Raw genomic sequence first — 19,813 nt, forward strand, 5'->3', positions numbered from 1 at the left:
TTAGGACAAGTGCATGACAGTATGGTTAGTTAGGGTTAGAATTTTTTTTTTTTTCTTTTTTTTAATTCAGATAATGGTTGAAGAAGTGAGTCTTTAGTCGACGGCGAAAGATTGGACGTGTTTCGGCTGTCCTAACTGGGGTGGGTAGTTCATTCCACCATTGTGGGGCAAGGACTGAGAATAGGCGACTTCTCTTTGATGACCCTCCCGGAGCTTGGATAGGAGTAGGTCTGAGGCGGCCAGAAGATGCAGAGCGTAGGGGTCTTGAGGGTGTGTAGTTAGAGACCATTGACCGGAGGTAGGCGGGAGCAGTTCCCTTTGCCGCACGGTATGCTAGGTCAAGGGCCTTGAAGCGGATTCGTGCAGCAATGGGGAGCCAGTGCAGGTCCCTAAGAAGTGGGGTGACATGGGCCGACTTCGGTAGGTTTGAGATCAGGCGGGCCGCTGCGTTCTGAATGAGTTGAAGAGGGTTAGTGGCAGTGGCCGGGAGGCCAGCGAGCAGTGCGTTGCAGTAGTCGAGGCGGGAGATGACTGTTGATTGGACGAGGAGTTGGGTGGCTTCTTTTGTCAGGAAGGGGCGTATCCTTCTGACGTTGCTCAGGAGGAATCGGCAGGTTCTGGTTGTCGCTGCGATGTGAGCAGAGAAGTTCAACTGGTCGTCGAGGACAACACCAAGGTTCTTGGCGGTCGGGGACGCGGTCACAGCTGCATTCTCGACTGTGATGGAAAGGTCGGTCAGGGGGGAGGATTTGGCCGGCAGGTGGAGCAATTCTGTTTTGCTTAGGTTCAGTTTGAGGTGGTTGGTCGTCATCCAGGCGGAGATGTCGGACAGACAGGCCGAGATCCGCTCAGAGACGTGGATATCTGAGGGAGGGAAGGAGAGGAAGAGTTGAGTATCGTCGGCATAACAGTGGTAGGAGAAGCCATGAGACGTGATAATGTTACCCAGTGATTTAGTGTAGAGGGAGAAGAGAAGGGGTCCTAAAACCGAGCCCTGGGGGACACCCGTCCGCAGGGGGCGGGTGGCCGACAGGGTCCCTCTCCATGACACTTGGTAGGAGCGGTCATTGAGGTATGATGACAACCATGTCAGCGCAGAGCCAGCCACTCCCATTCCTGCGAGGGCCGCGAGGAGGATCTGGTGGTTGACTGTGTCGAAGGCTGCAGATAGATCTAGGAGAATCAGGACAGAGGAGAGGCCTTTCGCTTTTGCTAAGTGAAGTGCCTCTGTGACCGCAATGAGGGCTGTCTCTGTGGAGTGACCAGTCCTGAAGCCTGACTGATTAGGGTCTAGGAGGTCATTCTGTAAGAGATAAGCAGTAAGTTGGTTGGATACAGCACGTTCAAGTGTTTTAGAAAGGAAGGAGAGAAGAGAGACAGGACGGTAGTTGCCTATGACGGTAGGGTTCAAGTGAAACGCTTCATTCGAGCAACTTGGAACGCGTCCAGCACACTTGATGCATATTTTGTACCATTTCATGTCAGGGACCCGATGGACATCAATACTGGAAATCGCGATCAGACAATTGGAATATTCATTTTGGAATAACTCCTAGCAAAGGTAAGGATTATATGACGTCAATCCTACTTTGATCCTACAATGATTTCACATCGATCGCAATGATCAACGTATGTAGTATTCAAAACGTATGCCGTTGCTGACGATCAGAGCATCACAAAACACCCCCCCTCCCCTTTGATGCCTTCATGATGAAACATAATACCTATTATATATCTTTGATTTGGAAATAGTATCGTGTCCAGGCGAGCAACGCGAACGACTTTCGCAAAATGCACATAGCGCTCCATAACTCAGCTTCCAGGAATTAGCCCGGATCACTCTGAAACTATACAATATTCACCATGGGATAACACGTGAAAGTATACATGAATACATTTTTATTTATTTACATATTGGACTACAAATAGTGTCTGTCAAATGAGCCGGACTATTTTCTCCATAGCTATAATATAGAATATACAATAGATCCGCAAAGATCGTGAAATGTCATGAAAATAGACAATGGAAAGCTGGCGCTAGAGAACAGAGATGGGCGCTGGCTATGGTGTTGAATGAGTTAATAATAATAATAATAATAATAATAATATATTCAATTTGTAGGGGCGCTTTATATTTGTGGAACAATCATAAGAAGAACATAAAAACTAGTAAGAGAGTAAAAAAGAACATAAAATAAGGGCTAAAACTAGTAAAAGAGTAAAAGAACATAAAACAAGAAGGGCGAAAACTAGTAAAAGAGTAAAAAGAACATGAAATGTGAAGGGCTAAAACTGGTAAAAGAGTAAAAAGAACATGAAATGTGAAGGGCTAAAGGCTTGTGTCCACAGCGGACGTTTTAGGAGTTGTCTGTCATTCATTTCTATGCTACAGGCGCGCTCCTTTTCCCAGCGCCGCGCCTCGCGTTTTAGTGCTCTCTGCGGCAGCGTTTTTGGGCGGAGCGCTCCCAGCGCCTAAAGTTAAAACTAGTTCAACTTTTGGAGAGGAGCGCCGCTCATCAAGGTAACTCTTTTCTACCGACCAATCAACATCGAGCAAGTGGCTGAGCCGCGGCAGTCGCGAGACTCAGGAAAAGGCTCTGAGCTTTTTTTTTTTGCTTTTCAAATCGGTCCGTCTTGAAAAAAACGTCCGCTGTGGACACAAGCCCTAAAACTAGTAAAAGAGTAAAAGAACATCAAATGTGTGGGGCTAAAACTATCTCTACTCTCTAAGGCTCTATTAAAAAGATATGTTTTGAGGCCCTTTTAAAAAGCATCCACGGTCTGTGGTGCTCTCACATGGTCAGGGAGAACATTCCACAGACTGGGAGCAGATGAGCAGAAAGCCTCATTAATAATAATAATTAAGTAGAAAAGCCTAACCAGAGACAGGGGTTGCCAATTAGCCTTGGCTAGAAATCCTACATGCAACGCATCTGTGTTTTCTTTTGATTGTCCCTGACAAATAAACAAATAAATAAATAATAATACACTTTATTTGTATAGCACCTTTCATACAACAATTGCAGCTCAAAGTGCCTCACAGCAGTATAAAAAAAAAGCAGGCATAAAATGAGCACAAAATGTACAAAACAAAGTGCAAACATAAAATAAGTATAAAATAGATAGCAGCAAAATAGACAAAGGTAAGACATAGAACATTAAATCACATCGTTATTCATATTAAGATCTAACATCTTAATATGCCTCTTTGTTTAGTTTGATTATTACTGATAGACATCCTTTCAGCTTTAGCTTTTGTGATTTATAATCACAGGGACATGAACCAGCAATATCCTTTCAGCTTTAGCTTTTGTGATCACAGGGACTCAAACCCACAATATCCTTGCCAGCTTTAGCTTTAGTGATTTATGACCTATGATTATATCGATACACTGATGCCAAGTATAAAAAATAATTAATGAGGTGAACAGACTAAAAATGTTATCTTATAAGATAAAACAGATTATGTATATAATGAGGTGAACAGACTAAAAACTAGGGGTGGGAATCACCAGAGGCCTCACGATACGATCACGATACTTGAGTCACGTTACGATAATTGATTTGATTTGATTTTTATTTAGTACATACAATTTATACAAAAGTATAAAAACAAGGGGTACAAGGATAACATGTGAAAGTCTGTCGACTTGTTTCCAACATGGTCCCAAGAAGAATACAATAAATCACAAAGAAAAAGTTAAGAAGATAAGATAGATACAACAAGTAGATAAAATAGACAACACAATTTTCTGAAAGAGCCTCATTACAGCATGTCATGTTCCTGTTCTTCAAGAGTATTGCGATACTAAATATATTGCGATATGCTGAGTATTGCGATATTAACACTTTGAGTGCCAGCCACGAGAAATCTCGTTAGTTCATGCCATGCGTTGAGTGCCAAGAACGAGAAATCTCGTTATTTAAGTAATTTTTTTTATTATCGATTTTCATTCATTTTTCATCAATCTAGCCTCACGTTACCAGTGGGGATCTATCTGAGCTCGAACAGGGAAAATACCGCCCCCTATCGTCTCTCCGGATGGTATTGCACCCATTGGATTCGACTGAATGAAATGGATGGGAAAAAAATTGTCCGGAATCCACATTTTACTTGTCAGGCATGTAACCGGAGACGATCCCATTAATTGCCGAGCCGCAGAACAGCGTGGAATATGTGTTTCCAGTACCCAGCGTTGGATCAATAAACGCGATAGATATTTGGAATGGCGATCAGGAATTGGAATCATCTTTTTGGAGAACATCTGATCTGAGGTAAGGAATCTATTTTACCAGTCTTGGGATAATCAGAGTTTTTTTCACCTATATCTCAGCGTGTCCCATATGTGTGTGTGTGCGTGTGAGTGTGCTGATCAGGAAATAAGATAATCGATTTTTCAGCCCGCTTCTCTAGCGTGCATAAGTACACATATACTATCGATAATCTAGCGTTTATTTGAAAACTATTCAAATGTTTTGTGTATTCCAGTAAAGCACGAATCCTGCAGAATCTTTTTTTTTCTGGAAGTAAAAAAAAACGAGCGTTTTTCAAAATGGTATAAAACGGAAATGTAACGATTAAAAAACTATCCGTTTCGACAATGTTGACTGCAAACAAGTCATTGATAAGCGACGGGCGTATTAGACACATAGGCATCATTTAAGATATAGTTTATGCATTCGCAAATGTGCTCGCCCTCCCATTGACTACAGCGTTGGCACTCAAGCGCTAAATCGTGCGCCCCCTGCTGGCACTCAAAGTGTTAATATTGCGATATATTGCGATTTATTACCTTTTTTCAACTGCAAAGTAAAACTTTGTCAACATGTTTTATCTAATAAAATAAAGTTCAGTCTGTTCATCTCATTTCAATCATTTTTATTGCAGAACATGGTATTTTCTCAAGCAGACAGATGTAAACACTGTAATCTGTGTTGCATGTACCTGACAAACTGAACTGTTTGCATTACAGTCATATTCCAACTTAACTGAATGCACACGTGTGTGTGGACTACTGTACTATTACAGGTATTGAAATGAACAATGCAACTTCCTTATAAAAATTTTAAAAAAATATTTTTTTTAATTAAATATCGATACTAGGCGTCCCTGTATTGATACAGTATCGCCACGCAAAGTATCGCAATACTACTACATATCGATTTTTTCCCCCACCCCTACTAAAAACGTTATTTTATAAAATAAAACAGATTATGTATATAATGAGGTGAACAGACTAAAAACTTTCTTATAAAATAAATAATCAAATTTTATTTTCATATTCGAATCCCATGCCCATCGAACGAAGCTTCGAAGTATTTAAGACAGCCCTACTAAAAACATTATCTTATCAAATAAAACAGATTATGTATATAATGAGGTGAACAGACTAAAAACGTTCTTATAAAATAAAACAGATTATGTATATAATGAGGTGAACAGACTAAAAACGTTATCTTATAAAATAAAACAGATTATGTATATAATGAGGTGAACAGAATAAAAACGTTCTTATAAAATAAAACAGATTATGTATATAATGAGGTGAACAGACTAAAAACGTTATCTTATCAAATAAAACAGATTATGTATATAATGAGGTGAACAGACTAAAAACATTATCTTATAAAATAAAACAGATTATGTATATATATTTTTTATTGCAGATGTTGACCAGAAGTTTTCCATTGGGGACATAATTTGCATTTGAAAAAAAATAATAAATTGCAATATATCGCAACATATCACAATGACACATGATTCTAGTATTGTGATAATGTCGTACCGTGGGGCATTGGACTACAGCTGATGGTTTTGTTCGCGTCGACTTGCACAGATGCCGCTTATTGATTGAGGTTGGGTTTTTATTTTTGTTCCATGTTCAATAGATTGAACAAAATTGGATTTGGTTTCCTAATTTATTTGACTAATAAATGGAACAGTTTGTTTGGTGAAGGTGAGGATCACAGCAATCCCTTCAGGCGTAGGGGAGTAGTATGGTTAACATGTTAGTAAACATTAAAAAGTAGGGATGTCCGATATTATTGGCCTACCGATATTGGCATAAAAATGTGATATCGGAAAATATCGGTATCGGTTAAAAAAAAGAAAAAAAATGTATCTTTATTTTTTTACATTTATTTAACCTTTATTTACCCAGGCAAGCAAGCAAGAACAAATTATTATTTTATTTATTGTCAAAGTATGCATAATGTTGTGTTAATTACACGACAAGATATATGTAATGTTAATTACCTGAAATTGTTTGTTTTTTTGGGGGGGGGGGGGACCCTGCATATATCGGTATCGGTTGATATCGGTATCGGAAATTAAGAGTTGGACAATATCGGTATATCGGTAAAAAAGCCAATATCGAGCATCCCTATTAAAAAGATGTGTAAGGTATGATATAAGGGCATACAGACCCTCGTCTGGACCTTGCGGCGGGCTGTGGGCTGGTGCTGTACCTGGGTTGCTGTTGACATCCACCTTGGGAGAGCGGGGGGCAGGTCTGGGAAGGACGCTCTCCCTCAACGCTCTGGAGGCGCTGGAGTGCTGAGCCTTCTTAATACTACTGCCCTCACACTCCCACTCCTGCTCCCCAAGAGACAGCTGCACAGTGAAGATCTGGAGTGAGAGAGAGAAAGAGAGGGTGATGAGAGGGGGAGTAATGAGAGAGAGAGAGAGAGAGAGAGAGAGAGAGAGAGAGAGAGAGAGTGTAATGAGATTTGATTTTTAAGAACCTTTATTCCAATAAATAAAAGGAAATTTTTTCATTTGTCAATTAACACATTAATTGCCAATAACGAGTATACTCGTTATTGGCCGCCATGCGTTGAGTGCCAACAACGCGTAAACTCGTTTTTATGATCGTTATTTCTTTTATTCGCTATTGGCATTCATAATTCATCCAGGAAGCCTCCGGGAGCCAGCTGGACCCTGTCTGATATTGCAACACCTCAATACCGCCGCCTGGTGGATTTCGGGCGAGTTACACTCCACCCTAAATCGGAAGTGGGGCTCTGTGCATCGGGGGAAAAGCTCCGCCAGAGATATGTTGTTACGTGGATCAATATACAAACTTGAGTGCATGGGATCGCTTTCGAGACGCAAGAATCAATATGCTTTCGGCGTTTATTGCGTCATACAAACGGAAAATGGATCTAGCAGATCGACGTCAAATAATTGGAATCTTTTTCCTCCAGTCTCATCGGGCACAGGTAAGAGGAACCTAACGTTATTTCCAGCTCGATTGTCCATGTATTTCATTGCAATCTGTCCGATCAACATATGGTGTCTTACTAAAGAAAGCCGTTACTGACAATCAAGGAATCATAAACAACCCCCCCCCCCCCTTTCCTTCACGCATGATGGGGCATAATGTATAGCGATCATATGCATTTGAAATTTTTAATATAGCGTGTATAGGGACGAAACGCCAATCGATAATGTATAATACGCGTCGGGGCCTATAGCGCGCATTCTAGGAAATACTGCTATATTATACAGTCTAAAAACATTATATTCTCGACGGTACTAACACGACAATGTATGAATGGAAAAATATAACGTTCCCACATCCTGAACGATAGATACCCGATGTTGAATGGGCCATAGTAATGTCGATATAGCTATAATATTTAAAAAGTTATAGCCCTGCAAAGAAGGTGAGCCACTCCATAGGGTTACAGCGCTGGCAGAGGGTGGTAAAGATGGGCATAATGCATGGCACCCAATGTGTTAAAATATTCACACATTCACATTCACACTATTTAAATCCTCACAGAAACAAGGGCTTAAAAATGGAGCTGCTCATCAACAATCAATAGAAGCACCAACGCTCCAAAAAACAGTGGAAAACAGACTCTGGTTCCTGACAAAAAGGACAGTTGTTAGGCACTGTTGGATTTAACCTGGAGACAAAGCTATTGACTGCCACTGCTCCCTTCAGTATTCGCCACTGCAAGTCTCCTGACCTCTTGTTTAGTGGTGCTTCATAAAACACCCTCCATACTGGTTTACAGTCCTCCTGCACATTCAGTTTATCTCTCCACACAATGTCTGTTTTCAGCATTTTCTTGTTTAGAGCATGCACACAGTATTTATACATATCCTTCCCATTCAACATGTACAAGTCTATAGATCCAACATTTTTATAATCCAACAAAGGAGAGTAATGAGAGACAGAGAGAGAGACAGACAGACAGACAGACAGACAGACAGACAGACAGACAGACAGAGAGAGACCCCACCCCCTCATCACTCTCTGCCGAAGACTTTGCAATCTTCTTTGAGGAAGAGAGAGAGAGAGAGAGAGAGAGAGAGAGAGAGAGAGAGAGAGAGAGAGAGAGAGAGAGAGAGAGAGAGCGAGAGAGAGAGCGAGAGAGAGAGCTGGTTCAAGCTCTAAACCGTTGTCAGCCGTTCCCACTTCAGACACTTTTTTCTGTCCTCTTTTCTTGGGTCGTCCAATCACAACTCCAAACAAAGTTTGTCCCAAGGACAGCAACAGTTGTGATTGGAGGAGGGAAGAGTGGCGAAAGTGGGCAGAGCCAACAAGCATGTTGCCACGCCTCTGGCCGTAGCTCCACCCCCTGCTCACCTTAGCATGTGCAGGGCCTCTCTCATTGAGGAGCTTGTACTGTGGTTGGGCCCTGTTGAAACGGGCTAACTCATTCACCAAACACATGGGGGTCTTCTCTTTAGGGTTTGCCATGTCCTCCTCGTGTGGGCCTGGAAACACACAACACAACATGATCTTTAGATATAGATAGATCAGATTCAAATGTATTGTCATCATACAGCACAAGTACAGTGCAACAAAAAGAGGTTTGGCATCCAACCAGAGTGCAAATGTAACAGTAATGTGCAATAGTAATATACAATGTACAGGTGGGTATTAGGGCTAAACGATTAATCGATTTTAAATCAAAATCAAGATTTGAAATGATGCGATTAGCGAATCGCAAAGCCTGCGCTTTGGGATACGTTATACAGCGAGTCTGATTCAAGGTTTTTTCTTGCGTGCCAGTCATGCTTACCAATCAGAAGTGCTGTGCTCTCATTGCTCACCAATCAGAAGTAGCCCAAGGTAGCTACGTATACGCCCAACAACAACAGTGTGTGAAGATGTTACAGCAGGGCTCCAGAGTGCTTTGGTCGCATTTTGCAACCCGAAATAAGTCCCAGCTTTTTTTTCTGCGCTGTTTCTATGTGCAGTGAAAACTCCAATGCGTCTAAGGCCATGTTTAGACGGAAACGCTAGCAGGTGAATCCGGAAACATATTTTTTCGGATGTGCCTTTTGTTTATACGGCAACTGCGTTTTTGCGGGGAGAATCCGCAAAAAAGTGAGACCACCTTCCTGGGTGGAAATCCTAGAAACGATACACCTTCGCGCTATCATCTGAACAGTCAAACCGCATAAAACTATGACGAAAGGGTTGTCAAGGCTCTCGTCGCATACTGCTTACGTCATAGGCATGCGCCAGTAGCCTAGAAGCGTAAACAAAGCGAACAGGCATGTCTGATTCTCTATCCACGGAGATCACCTGAAGGCTACATTGGCAGTACTTTTAAATACACAAGAATCAGTCCAGCGGCTATCGCAACTATTAGTGACTGGAACCACTGTCTGTGTGACTCTGCTTTGGTCCAATCACATTCCCCCACCCACAGTCTGCGAATCAGAGGCAGAGTAAGGCGGGTCTTCACAGCATGCCTGGTTGTCTCAACGACCTGAGGCAGTGTAGCGTATGAGTTGCACTTCCGCGTTCAGTTTGCGCGATCTGATTGGCCACTGACGTTTCTGGTCATGTGACATCTGCGCCAATCCTGTGACAGCGGGGGGGCTCCGTCGTCTCGAGTCTTTACAGCCTCGTCTGCACGCAGAATTCCATCCCAAAACACTAGTCTAAACGCAACATTAAAAGTGAGACCGCAAGACGACTTTTGCGGTTTCTGTTCAGACTCTGTCTAAACATGGCCTAACAAGCTTTGCATCCTCGTCATTCCTGATGCCCACGTCGGGGTAAACTAATGTTAGCCGCTAACACTAACTAAGCTAAGCTAGTAGCTAACCCTGCTCAAGACAGAGAAAACAGCTGAGCTCCAATAGTGAGGAAGGAGGGGGCTCGGGGGCTGTTCCCAAAATCGTGCAGCCCTACTTGGTATAACATATATCAATTAGTACTACTGGGTGTAGCAGGGTTTCCGTTAGAAAAAATTGTTGCCGGTCTCAGTGTCCGGTAGATTTCAATCTACCGGACAAATGGGATCAATTCCGGTCAGAGTTTATTGAGCTTAAAAACAATTGATAGGCAGGCTATATAAAGAATGACATCCTCAAGGCATTTATAATATTTTAACTTAAAACTAGGCTACTTTTGCGTATATACAGTCTTTAATATATTCCAAATAAAATAAGTCCCTCGAGACTTCGTGCTGCTGCCGACTTGAGGTGTCGGTGGGCAGTCTGCCCGACATTAAAACAGCAGTCTGTTATAATCACATTTTTATGAGCTAACGAATTCCGTTATATTGGACATTTGTATTAATTATATCAAGCGAAGAACTGATAAATTTGGCAGAGAGAGACGGCAACATTATCGTGGGTTTGCGTGATGACTATCTCCACCTCCCAACGACTTCAGTGCTGTATTTGCGAGAGCATGCAGCTGCAGAGCCGCAGACCCAGCTGTGTTTTCAGGTCCGGTCTGGGGACCGCTCAGCAGCGCCCCCCACCCAACAGCTGAATTGCCAATGGCTGAATTGGAGTATTGCACTGTGCGGGCACAGCTCTGTGGGTTCTGCGGCTCTGCAGCTGCATGCTCTCGCAAATCCAGCACCAAGCTCCCTCCCGCTGACACATCGTTGTCATTATTAGACCTGCTTGCTGAAGCAACGATGAAACAAATGTAATGATTGTTTCGTTCATCGCATAGGCTATTTAATTTTAGCCTATTTTAATACAATTAAAATAATCAAATTGTGTTTAGAGGGAATTATTTTCACCAGACATTATGACCGGAGAGATTAAATATGTCGGACTTCAACAGATTTTGCCGGTCAAAAACCGGTAATTACCGGACAACTGAAACCCTGGGGTGTAGTGCTAATCAGATGTACATACAGAGTTGTAGTATTAATATGTACAGTGATACAGGTATAAAGACACTATGGTAGTAAGTCATACTGACCAGCAGTGTAACTAGTAAGAGTAGATAAGGGATGTACAGATAGATATAGATATATAATCTACAGACATGTAAAAAGGTTTATATGCAGGTATGTACAGACAGATGTGGATAGATATTAGGGATGTCTCGATCGCATTTTTTTGCTCCCAATCCGATCCCGATCATGTGATTTTGAGTATCTGACTATCTGCCGATACCGATCTTTCCCGATCCGATCTTTCACATTACTAACCAATTTGAATTTTTTTTTGTCAGAAACTGTCTAAGCGAGACAAGCCCCTCTGTTGGCTAAATAGCCCCAGTCGAGCGCAGCGGCTCACATTCACCCTGAGCCCCTGTTTGCACATTAGTATAGATTCACAGTGTTCGACTTACATAATGATTTGCTCCATTTTGGTCTGAAACGCTGACGATAATCCTCACAAAGTGAATAACGACATAGCTCCGCGGTTAACAACAGCTGAACAGCAACAATTAAATGCCCCCACCAGGGCTGTACACTGCGACGAGGTTATCGCAAATTGCCCCTTAATTTGGCCTGTGCGAGTGGTAAATAATATTTGGGGGCAACCTTGCGAGTAGTGATTACAACCCTTCATTCGCATTTCACTCCTAAATTAATCCATACAAATTGGATACAAGAAATAGTAAAACATTAGCCTACAACCAGGGCTGTACAGTGCAACATAATGTCACGCTGATGCTATGGAAAAAAAAAATTTACTGCGTAGCCCCTGTGCGAGAAAAAAAGATTTGCGTGTGAAGTGAATCTGGGCCGCGCTATTCTACTTGGTAGTTGTAGTCTATCGTGCGATTAAATACCATGTCCCCGTCTGCGTAGAGTCCATACATCCAACACCAAATCCCATAATTCCTAGCGAACAATCGAATCGAAACTGAATGTGGGCTATTGCATCGCCAAAGAAGAACTTCCTTTCAATAAGTTTAAGCCGCTAATTTTGCTCTGCAAGAAGAACAGAGCGGATATCAGTCCATTTTATGACAACCACGTCCGATGTGGAGAGATGATAAGAGACCATAGCCGATTAAATTAAGTCGGATCTGGCAGTGATGATTGACGGGGACACACTTCTAACGTTCAGCCATGCATTAGGTGAGTAGCCCACTATTAGGACGTTTTTCAATACTTAAATACCGTCTACTTAAATTTCTCTCCGGGGATCAATAATGTATCAACCTATCTATCTATCTAATAATGAGACAATATGCAAATAAGATAATACTAATAATTGTCACGGTTCCCCGTATGAAAGTGGCTTGCAATTTACTGCTGGTAAAATCACTGTTTATTTCTCGTTTTGCATAGTATTACATTCCTCTTCTATAAACAATCAAAGTCCTACCGTAAGAGCCTCATACGGGTCAGTTAAACTTTTTTTATTAGAGTCTTTCCTTCAAGCCAAGTTTAACTGAACATTTCACTGTCAAAAGCGCAAACTTAAACAAGGTTGTGTCGCAACACGTTTTCAAAATAAAGGTCACATATACAAATACGATTGATTGATTGATTGATTAATTGATTGAAACGTTTATTAACAGATTGCAGAATGGGTACAGTACAGTACAGCTCAATACATACAATTGTTAAGGGGATGCAGACCAGAGAAAGACTTTCGTCTTTCCTACCGTAGTAGGCCTCTCAATTCTTATAAAAAAAAGTCCCGGATATACATAAACATTAATTGGTATAGATCTCCAACACATTGATCACTTTAGGCACACCCTGAAACCAGTAACATCACAAATATGAAACGGGTAATTACCCATACAAATAATAAACCTTTCATGGGGTTATTTACAATAATAATAATTCATTTTATTTATAAAGCACTTTTCATTGTGAAACAAAGGTACCGTATGCAGAGTTTCTTGTCCTTCTGATTAATGCAATGGTGTGTGTGTTGTGATGATCTCATTCAAGGAGCACTACAAGCGCGCACACACACACAGTTTATTGTTTTTGTTCTATTAGTGATTTACACACTCTCAGTTAGTTGGTTCATTATAAAATATACAAACCTGAAAACAAAAGCACTTAAATGTTAAATAAAATGACCACAGTAATGAGGAACATATTTATTTGCACTATAATGGTAAAATTGTTATTTAAAAATGTGCCCCTAAAAAATATTCTGTGCCCCTAAATTTCTCATTTAGGGGCAACTGTGCCCCTAGTGAAAAAGCTTATCGTACAGCCCTGCCCACACTGCAGACACAGACTAAAACATGAATGTCATCGTGACAAAAGCATACCGAAAACACTCATAAACCAGCAGCCAATTAATTTTAGTAAATCAGGACACACCACTTCGCTGTTGATAAACGTCACGTCAGCAACAAAAACGTCTTGCGTTGAACAACGTTAACAAAACTTCGCCAACCGGCTAAATCCAAGAACAAACAAAAACGTTCGCCAACCGGCTAAATCAAAGAACAAACAACAAATGAACCACTCCGGTCCGCTGTTCATTTGCTGGCACTGTGGATGAAAATAATTGCATCCACCGCTGTTCCCCTCTCCTCGAGCGTTCTCCCTGCGGTCAAAATGCTTAAAAGATTCAGCTTTCCCAGACACATTGGGAACTTTTCAAAAGCTCTCCCTTTACTATTTTATCCGTCTGTTAGCTTATCCATCTTGACTCAGACACGAGGCTCTCACTCTCTGATCTGATGACAGCACTACGTTACGTTACGGCGCTAGAAAGAAAGTGAAAGCAGCCGTTTGTTTTGGCAAATTATTCTGCTCTGTGCGACAATAAATAGAGATGGAGAGAGGGGGAGAGAGGGAGAGAGAGGGACACACAGAGGCACGGAGCACTATGTAAACGCTGCGTGTGTGAGAGAAGACGGGTCCCTCTCTCTCTCTCCATCTCTCTCCCTCTCTATCTCTCCCTCTCTCTCGCTCGTCCGCTCCCTGCTCGCAGTCAAAACCCGTTTGAGGAAGTGTCAGGTTACACTATGCGCTCTCTGCCTCGCTCTGTTTGAGGAAGTGAAGATAATATCTTCCACTCGCTCTGCTGTCGCTGTCAACCATAGAGGGGGCGTTAGTTATGCAAATCAGTACCCTATTCACGTCAGCAATACCGTCAAATCAGAACAGCTTAGTTGAGTGAGGGAAGATCTTGTGAACTCAAGACTAGACTGATGAGTCAATATGGTAATTAGAGACACAGACCCATTGATACTAACCCCTATTACTATAAAACCATGCTAAACACAGAAAAAAGCCATTTATAATGCATGTCCCCTTTAACAAACACTGATGCTCATCATCAACATAGACTACACACAGTGATCAGGAGTTAACACTGCTGCTCATCATCAACATAGACTACAGTGATCAGGAGTTAACACTGTACATACTATAAAGTATTATAACAGGTAAATCACTCTACTATACAGTGTTACAAGGGGTCTCCTTTCTCTACTATACAGTGTTATAAGGGGTCTCCTTTCTCTACTATAGTATACAGTGTTATAAGGGGTCTCCTTTCTCTACTATAGTATACAGTGTTATAAGGGGTCTCCTTGCTCTCCTCCGTATTCTCCTGGATATCCATGCCTGCAGGGCAGGGCCGGGCAATAACCTGAAGAGGCAGCGACATGATGAATCTCTTATGACCTCATTTTGCCCACAGCGGTATGTGAGGTAGACACATTCCTCCTGAGTGCATCGACTGTTTACCTTTTGTTAGTTCAGCTCACTGTGCACCAACCACACTGACAGGACCTGGTGACGCCATGTGGACAGAGGGCCAACACCACGGAGGATGCACTATTTTAACACTGGGGTCAAAAAAATTATAATTATAATAATTATTGTTTTATTTATGGTTACCGAGGTAAAATGTGATGATATACCGTGGTATGGATTCCAGGTCATGGATTTACTGATCATCTTGGGGGAACTTGGGGTTTACAGGGGGACAATCTGTGGCACAGGTGCAGCTCTCTCCGAATATCATTCTAGTTCGTACTGCGTGCGACTTGATATTCTGATCCTACGATTGTGATCACAGGGATCTCACAGGAGAGAGCGTTCTTCATCAACATCTGAAATCAGTGCTGTGTATCCACACGTCTCCTGTGGTCATTTGGAAATGTGCGCCCATGCTCTCTCCCTCTCTCTATCTCTCTCACCCTCTCTCTCTCCCTCTCTCTATCTCTCTCACCCTCTCTCTCTCTCCCACTCTCTCTCTCTCTGTCTTTCTCTCTCTCCCTCTCTCTCTCTCCCTCTCCAATTTGATCACATTGCTCATTGTTATTCAAGACTCTGAGAGCAGGACAGGGCTCCAGTCCTCGTGTGTGTGTGTGTGGGTTGGCTGGAGCGTGTGAAGCATCGGCCTTCAGTTGCAACGCGGCACGATAATCGTTTTATCTCCATTATCTTGTTTTCGTGATTGTGGAAAGACTAAATCCAAATTGAACGTCAATTAATCGACCAGCTCTAATAGTAAGCATAGACGATAAGAAAGAAAATTAAATATTCTACAAACTACAAGAGTAATTGCAAGCGGCTGTCAATCAAAAGAAGTGTTTTGTTATATAGTCATTCTTCACAACTATGTGAGAAAGCGAGACATGTTCTGGCCTGTTGGCACTAATGAAGTGGATCAGACACACGTGTCAACAAAGACACAGCTCATCTACTGCATGTCCCTGGTGTCACGGTGCTGTCGGACTGGTTGACTGACTGTGGTCAGACTGGTTGACTGACTGTGGTCGGACTGGTTGACTGACTGTGGTCAGACTGGTTGACTGACTGTGGTCGGACTGGTTGACTGACTGTGGTCAGACTGGTTGACTGTGTCTGTGTTCAGACTGGTTGACTGACTGTGGTCAGACTGGTTGACTGCTCGATGGGGCAGAACGTGTCCAGTACTGGACATGATGCTGCCTGTGGTTCAACCAATCACACACAGCACTCGTCAGCCCAGGTCTTCTCCACTGCTCCCTTATTGGTCGAGCGCAGACGTGTTGAGTGCTGTCACAGGTCAAAGGTGAACTCATTTTGCACTTTGACCGAAGCGAGCAAGGCAGCAGGACAAACAGCTTCCACAAGTGTCATGATTTTTAGTTGAATGAGAGGGAAATGCTGTATACATACACTATATATATATTTATTCTTACTGTATATATACATATCCACATCTGTCTGTACATACTGTACCTGCACATAGTCCTTACTATATCTATATATTATGTACATACTCCTTACCTACTCTTACTAGTTACGCTGCTGGCCAGTATGACTTACTACCATAGTGTCTTTATACCTGAATCACTGTACATATTAATACTACCAGTATGACTTACTACCATAGTGTCTTTATACCTGTATCACTGTACATATTAATCCTACAACTCTGTACATACATCTGATTAACACTAGTACTCAGCAGTAGTGCTAATCTATTAGGGCTGCAACTAATAACTATTTTGGTAGTCGACTAATCTGTCGATAATTTTTTCGATTAGTCGACTAATCGAAAGAAAATTATATAAAAAAAATATATATATTATTATTATTATTATTATTATTCTTATATATATTTTTTGCACTACCTATCTTTGTGAAAGTGGCTTCTCAGCTCTGGTCCAGCTGAAGACAGAGCAGAGGAACAGATTGGACATTGAGCATGACCTCAGAGTTGCTTTGTCTACCATCACCCCAGACTTTGAGACTCTTGTCAGGACCAAACAACATCCCCAGTTATCCCATTAGTTCCCCCAAACTTACTGTCGGTCTGTTATGTTAAGCTAAGAAGTCTTCAGCTGGACCAGAGCTGAGAAGCCACTTTCACAAAGATAGGTAGTGCAAAAAATATATATAAGAATAATAATAATAATAATAATAATAATATATATATTTTTTTTACGACTAATCGACGCAACAATTCCTCGTTGACGATTTTTTATAATCGACATCGTCGATTATGTCGACTAATCGTTGCAGCCCTATAATCTATATATTTAATACCCAGTCTAATCACCTGTACATTGCATATTACACTTTACTGTTACATTTGCACTCTGGTTGGATGCCAAACTTCTTTTTGCTGTAGTTTGTAACAGTCACAAATGTGCGTATTATATTTTTGTGTTATTATTTAGTTGCAGTGCCATGTTTGGTCACTAAGTGGCGCTCCATTGTCTGTACCTGATGTAGCAACAGGTTAGAGTTGATTTAACTTGAGCCAGTGACTCACTTCACTTCCTGTCCACCTGCCATCCGGCAGCAGCGTTAACTTGTCTAGTTCTCTAGTAACGATGTGGCTTCGCTTGTGTCTGTGAAACTATTATCTGATCTATGTACATTGAATTAACACTTTAATCGCCGATGACGTGTTTAGACGTCATTCCTAGCCATGCTCATTCTGCCGAAGACGCCGTAACTCGTCTTTGATGTCAATATTTCAAAAATCTGTGATCGAAATCATATTTCTCCTCCGGGGACCTGAGATGTACAGCTGAGCTCCACTAAATTCTCTAGCGGTTCAAGAGCGCCATCTGGTGGCCGATCGGCAGATCGCCAACAGGAAGTGACTCGTCAAACAGGAAGTGCTCATCCATATATCGTCCGGGCACTCGCGATCATTAGCAGGACTCTATCTCAACACACTGGATAATCAATCGCTCGCCCTAACTCAATAAACAACGTTATTTGGACGTATATAGTATTATACAACCTGGAAATGGTTCATCAGGATCAACATCCCATAATCGAAAACTGTCTACTCCACGCTGATCGTCCAACGGCGCGAGGAAGATACGGTGAGTTTCAACATTATTTTCTAACGTATTCTATACTAACTGATCTGATGATCATATGACCCACACTAGATGAATGGTATAACGTTGCCCACGGAATTATAAACGCCCCCTCGCCCATCCGGTCAATATCAGATGATACGTAGTAACTTCTAGAAGTACCTCCAGTTGAAATTTTTCATCTGGCAACGATCGCTACCAAACTGTATTTGATCATCAATATAATGCATTTGGAGCTATAAATCAAGTTCTGGAGAAAGCTGCAGAAAACGATAAAAACATACTTATACTTTAGACCATATTTTAGTATGAATATGTGAATGAAAAAGTATATCGTTGCTACACCCTGAACAATGGATATAGGACATTGAATGGGCCATAATAATGGCAATTTAGCAATAGAATTAAAAAAGTTATAGCCCTGCAAAGAAGGGGAACTTCTCCATAGACAAATAGAGCTGGCTAGGGATGGTAAATTATGAATTTGAACCATGGCGATCAAAGTGTTAATATAAAGCTGTATGACCAGGCATCGTATGGTCATGAGCCTGACCTTATATTTTGATAATAAATGGGTACTATGTACCAAATCCCAAAAGCGATAACGTCTGATTAGCTACTTGCTAAGCTATCCTGGTGCAGTTATTTTTATGCTGATAAGTTGACGTCACACAGGCAGACACGTTATAACTTGCTGTATGATGACAATACATTTGAATGTGATGTAGGGCTGTCACTAACGATTATTTTGTTATTGATTAATCTGTTGATTATTTGATCAATGAGTCGATTAATCTAAACCATTAATTTACCAGAAATATCAACAACAATTGATTATATTTGCAATTGAATATTTCTAAATGTTTAATGAGTATCCTTATCCTTTTTAGCTTTAGATTAAAAAAAACTACCAGCCAGAGAAATTTTTACCGGCCATAAATAGCTTTTTAGTATATTTCCATGAATTATTCTATGTATTGTGTGTTATCTCTCCACTCCACGCTATGGTAGTGCTTGTGCCAGCACAGGAGATACGATTCAAATGTATTTTTTATATATAGGCTATATACATATTTAAATCAATATCTTCCTTTTGAATAAAATAGGCTCAGGAATCAGGATTCCACCGCAAAAGGCACATACAATTAACAATACGATGCGTCAATCATGAATATGCAAATCTACGACATTTCGTCGACAACGTCGACTAGGGCGACGAATCGTGACAGCCCTAATGTAATGTAATCTAATATAATGTAATGTATGTAATATATTGTAAAGTGACCCGTGTCCTGTGGTCAGGTTACCTGGTGGGGAGACAGACACAGGGGAGTCCCCATAGCCGGCTGTAGGAGCGGGGCAGCCGGGCGTGGGGGCGGGGCCTGTGCCGTTGACGGAGGGCTGCAGACCCAGGGATCCTGGGCTGGCCGTGGCCACAGGGGGCGCTCCACCAGGGGAGAGGCCAGGACCAGCCAGGGGCGCTGAGGTCTGCACTTTCACTTGGGCCATGCTCTATTCCTGAGAAGAGAACAATCAGAGCAGCTCTTGAGTCTCCATGTCGACAACATCCTATAGGCTACCGGCACACTAGTGGCTAAGAACCATACAGCACTCTGACACATCACACAGGCGTATATCCACACCATTAAGACTGCAATTTAAAACAGGCTAACATAATAAATAGCCCAAGTAAAAGTGAGATAGGAGAAGAGTCTGGCAGACACGCTTCTCTCAACTAGAAATACTACTGTAGGTGGAAATAGTATGAGAGGGGATAATAATAAATAATAATAATAATAATAAATTGGATTTGAAGAGAGAAGCAA

The 19,813-nt window shown here is 41.7% G+C and overlaps 1 protein-coding gene across 1 annotated transcript in view; it reads right to left on the minus strand.

Annotated features, from left to right (window-relative positions):
- Positions 1 to 19,813, minus strand: part of stau2 (staufen double-stranded RNA binding protein 2) — a 411,601-nt gene that overhangs the window by 389,016 nt on the left and 2,772 nt on the right. The window contains exons 2-4 of the mRNA XM_084325794.1: positions 19,295 to 19,505; positions 8,601 to 8,731; positions 6,469 to 6,628 (exon numbers count right to left, since the gene is read on the minus strand). Coding sequence (XP_084181920.1) covers positions 6,469 to 6,628; positions 8,601 to 8,731; positions 19,295 to 19,496 — 493 coding nt within the window. The 5' untranslated portion in view covers positions 19,497 to 19,505. The remainder of the gene's footprint in view (positions 1 to 6,468; positions 6,629 to 8,600; positions 8,732 to 19,294; positions 19,506 to 19,813) is intronic.

Source organism: Notolepis coatsorum, assembly GCF_963971535.1.
Source record: "Notolepis coatsorum genome assembly, chromosome: 12".
NCBI lineage: Eukaryota > Metazoa > Chordata > Actinopteri > Aulopiformes > Paralepididae > Notolepis > Notolepis coatsorum.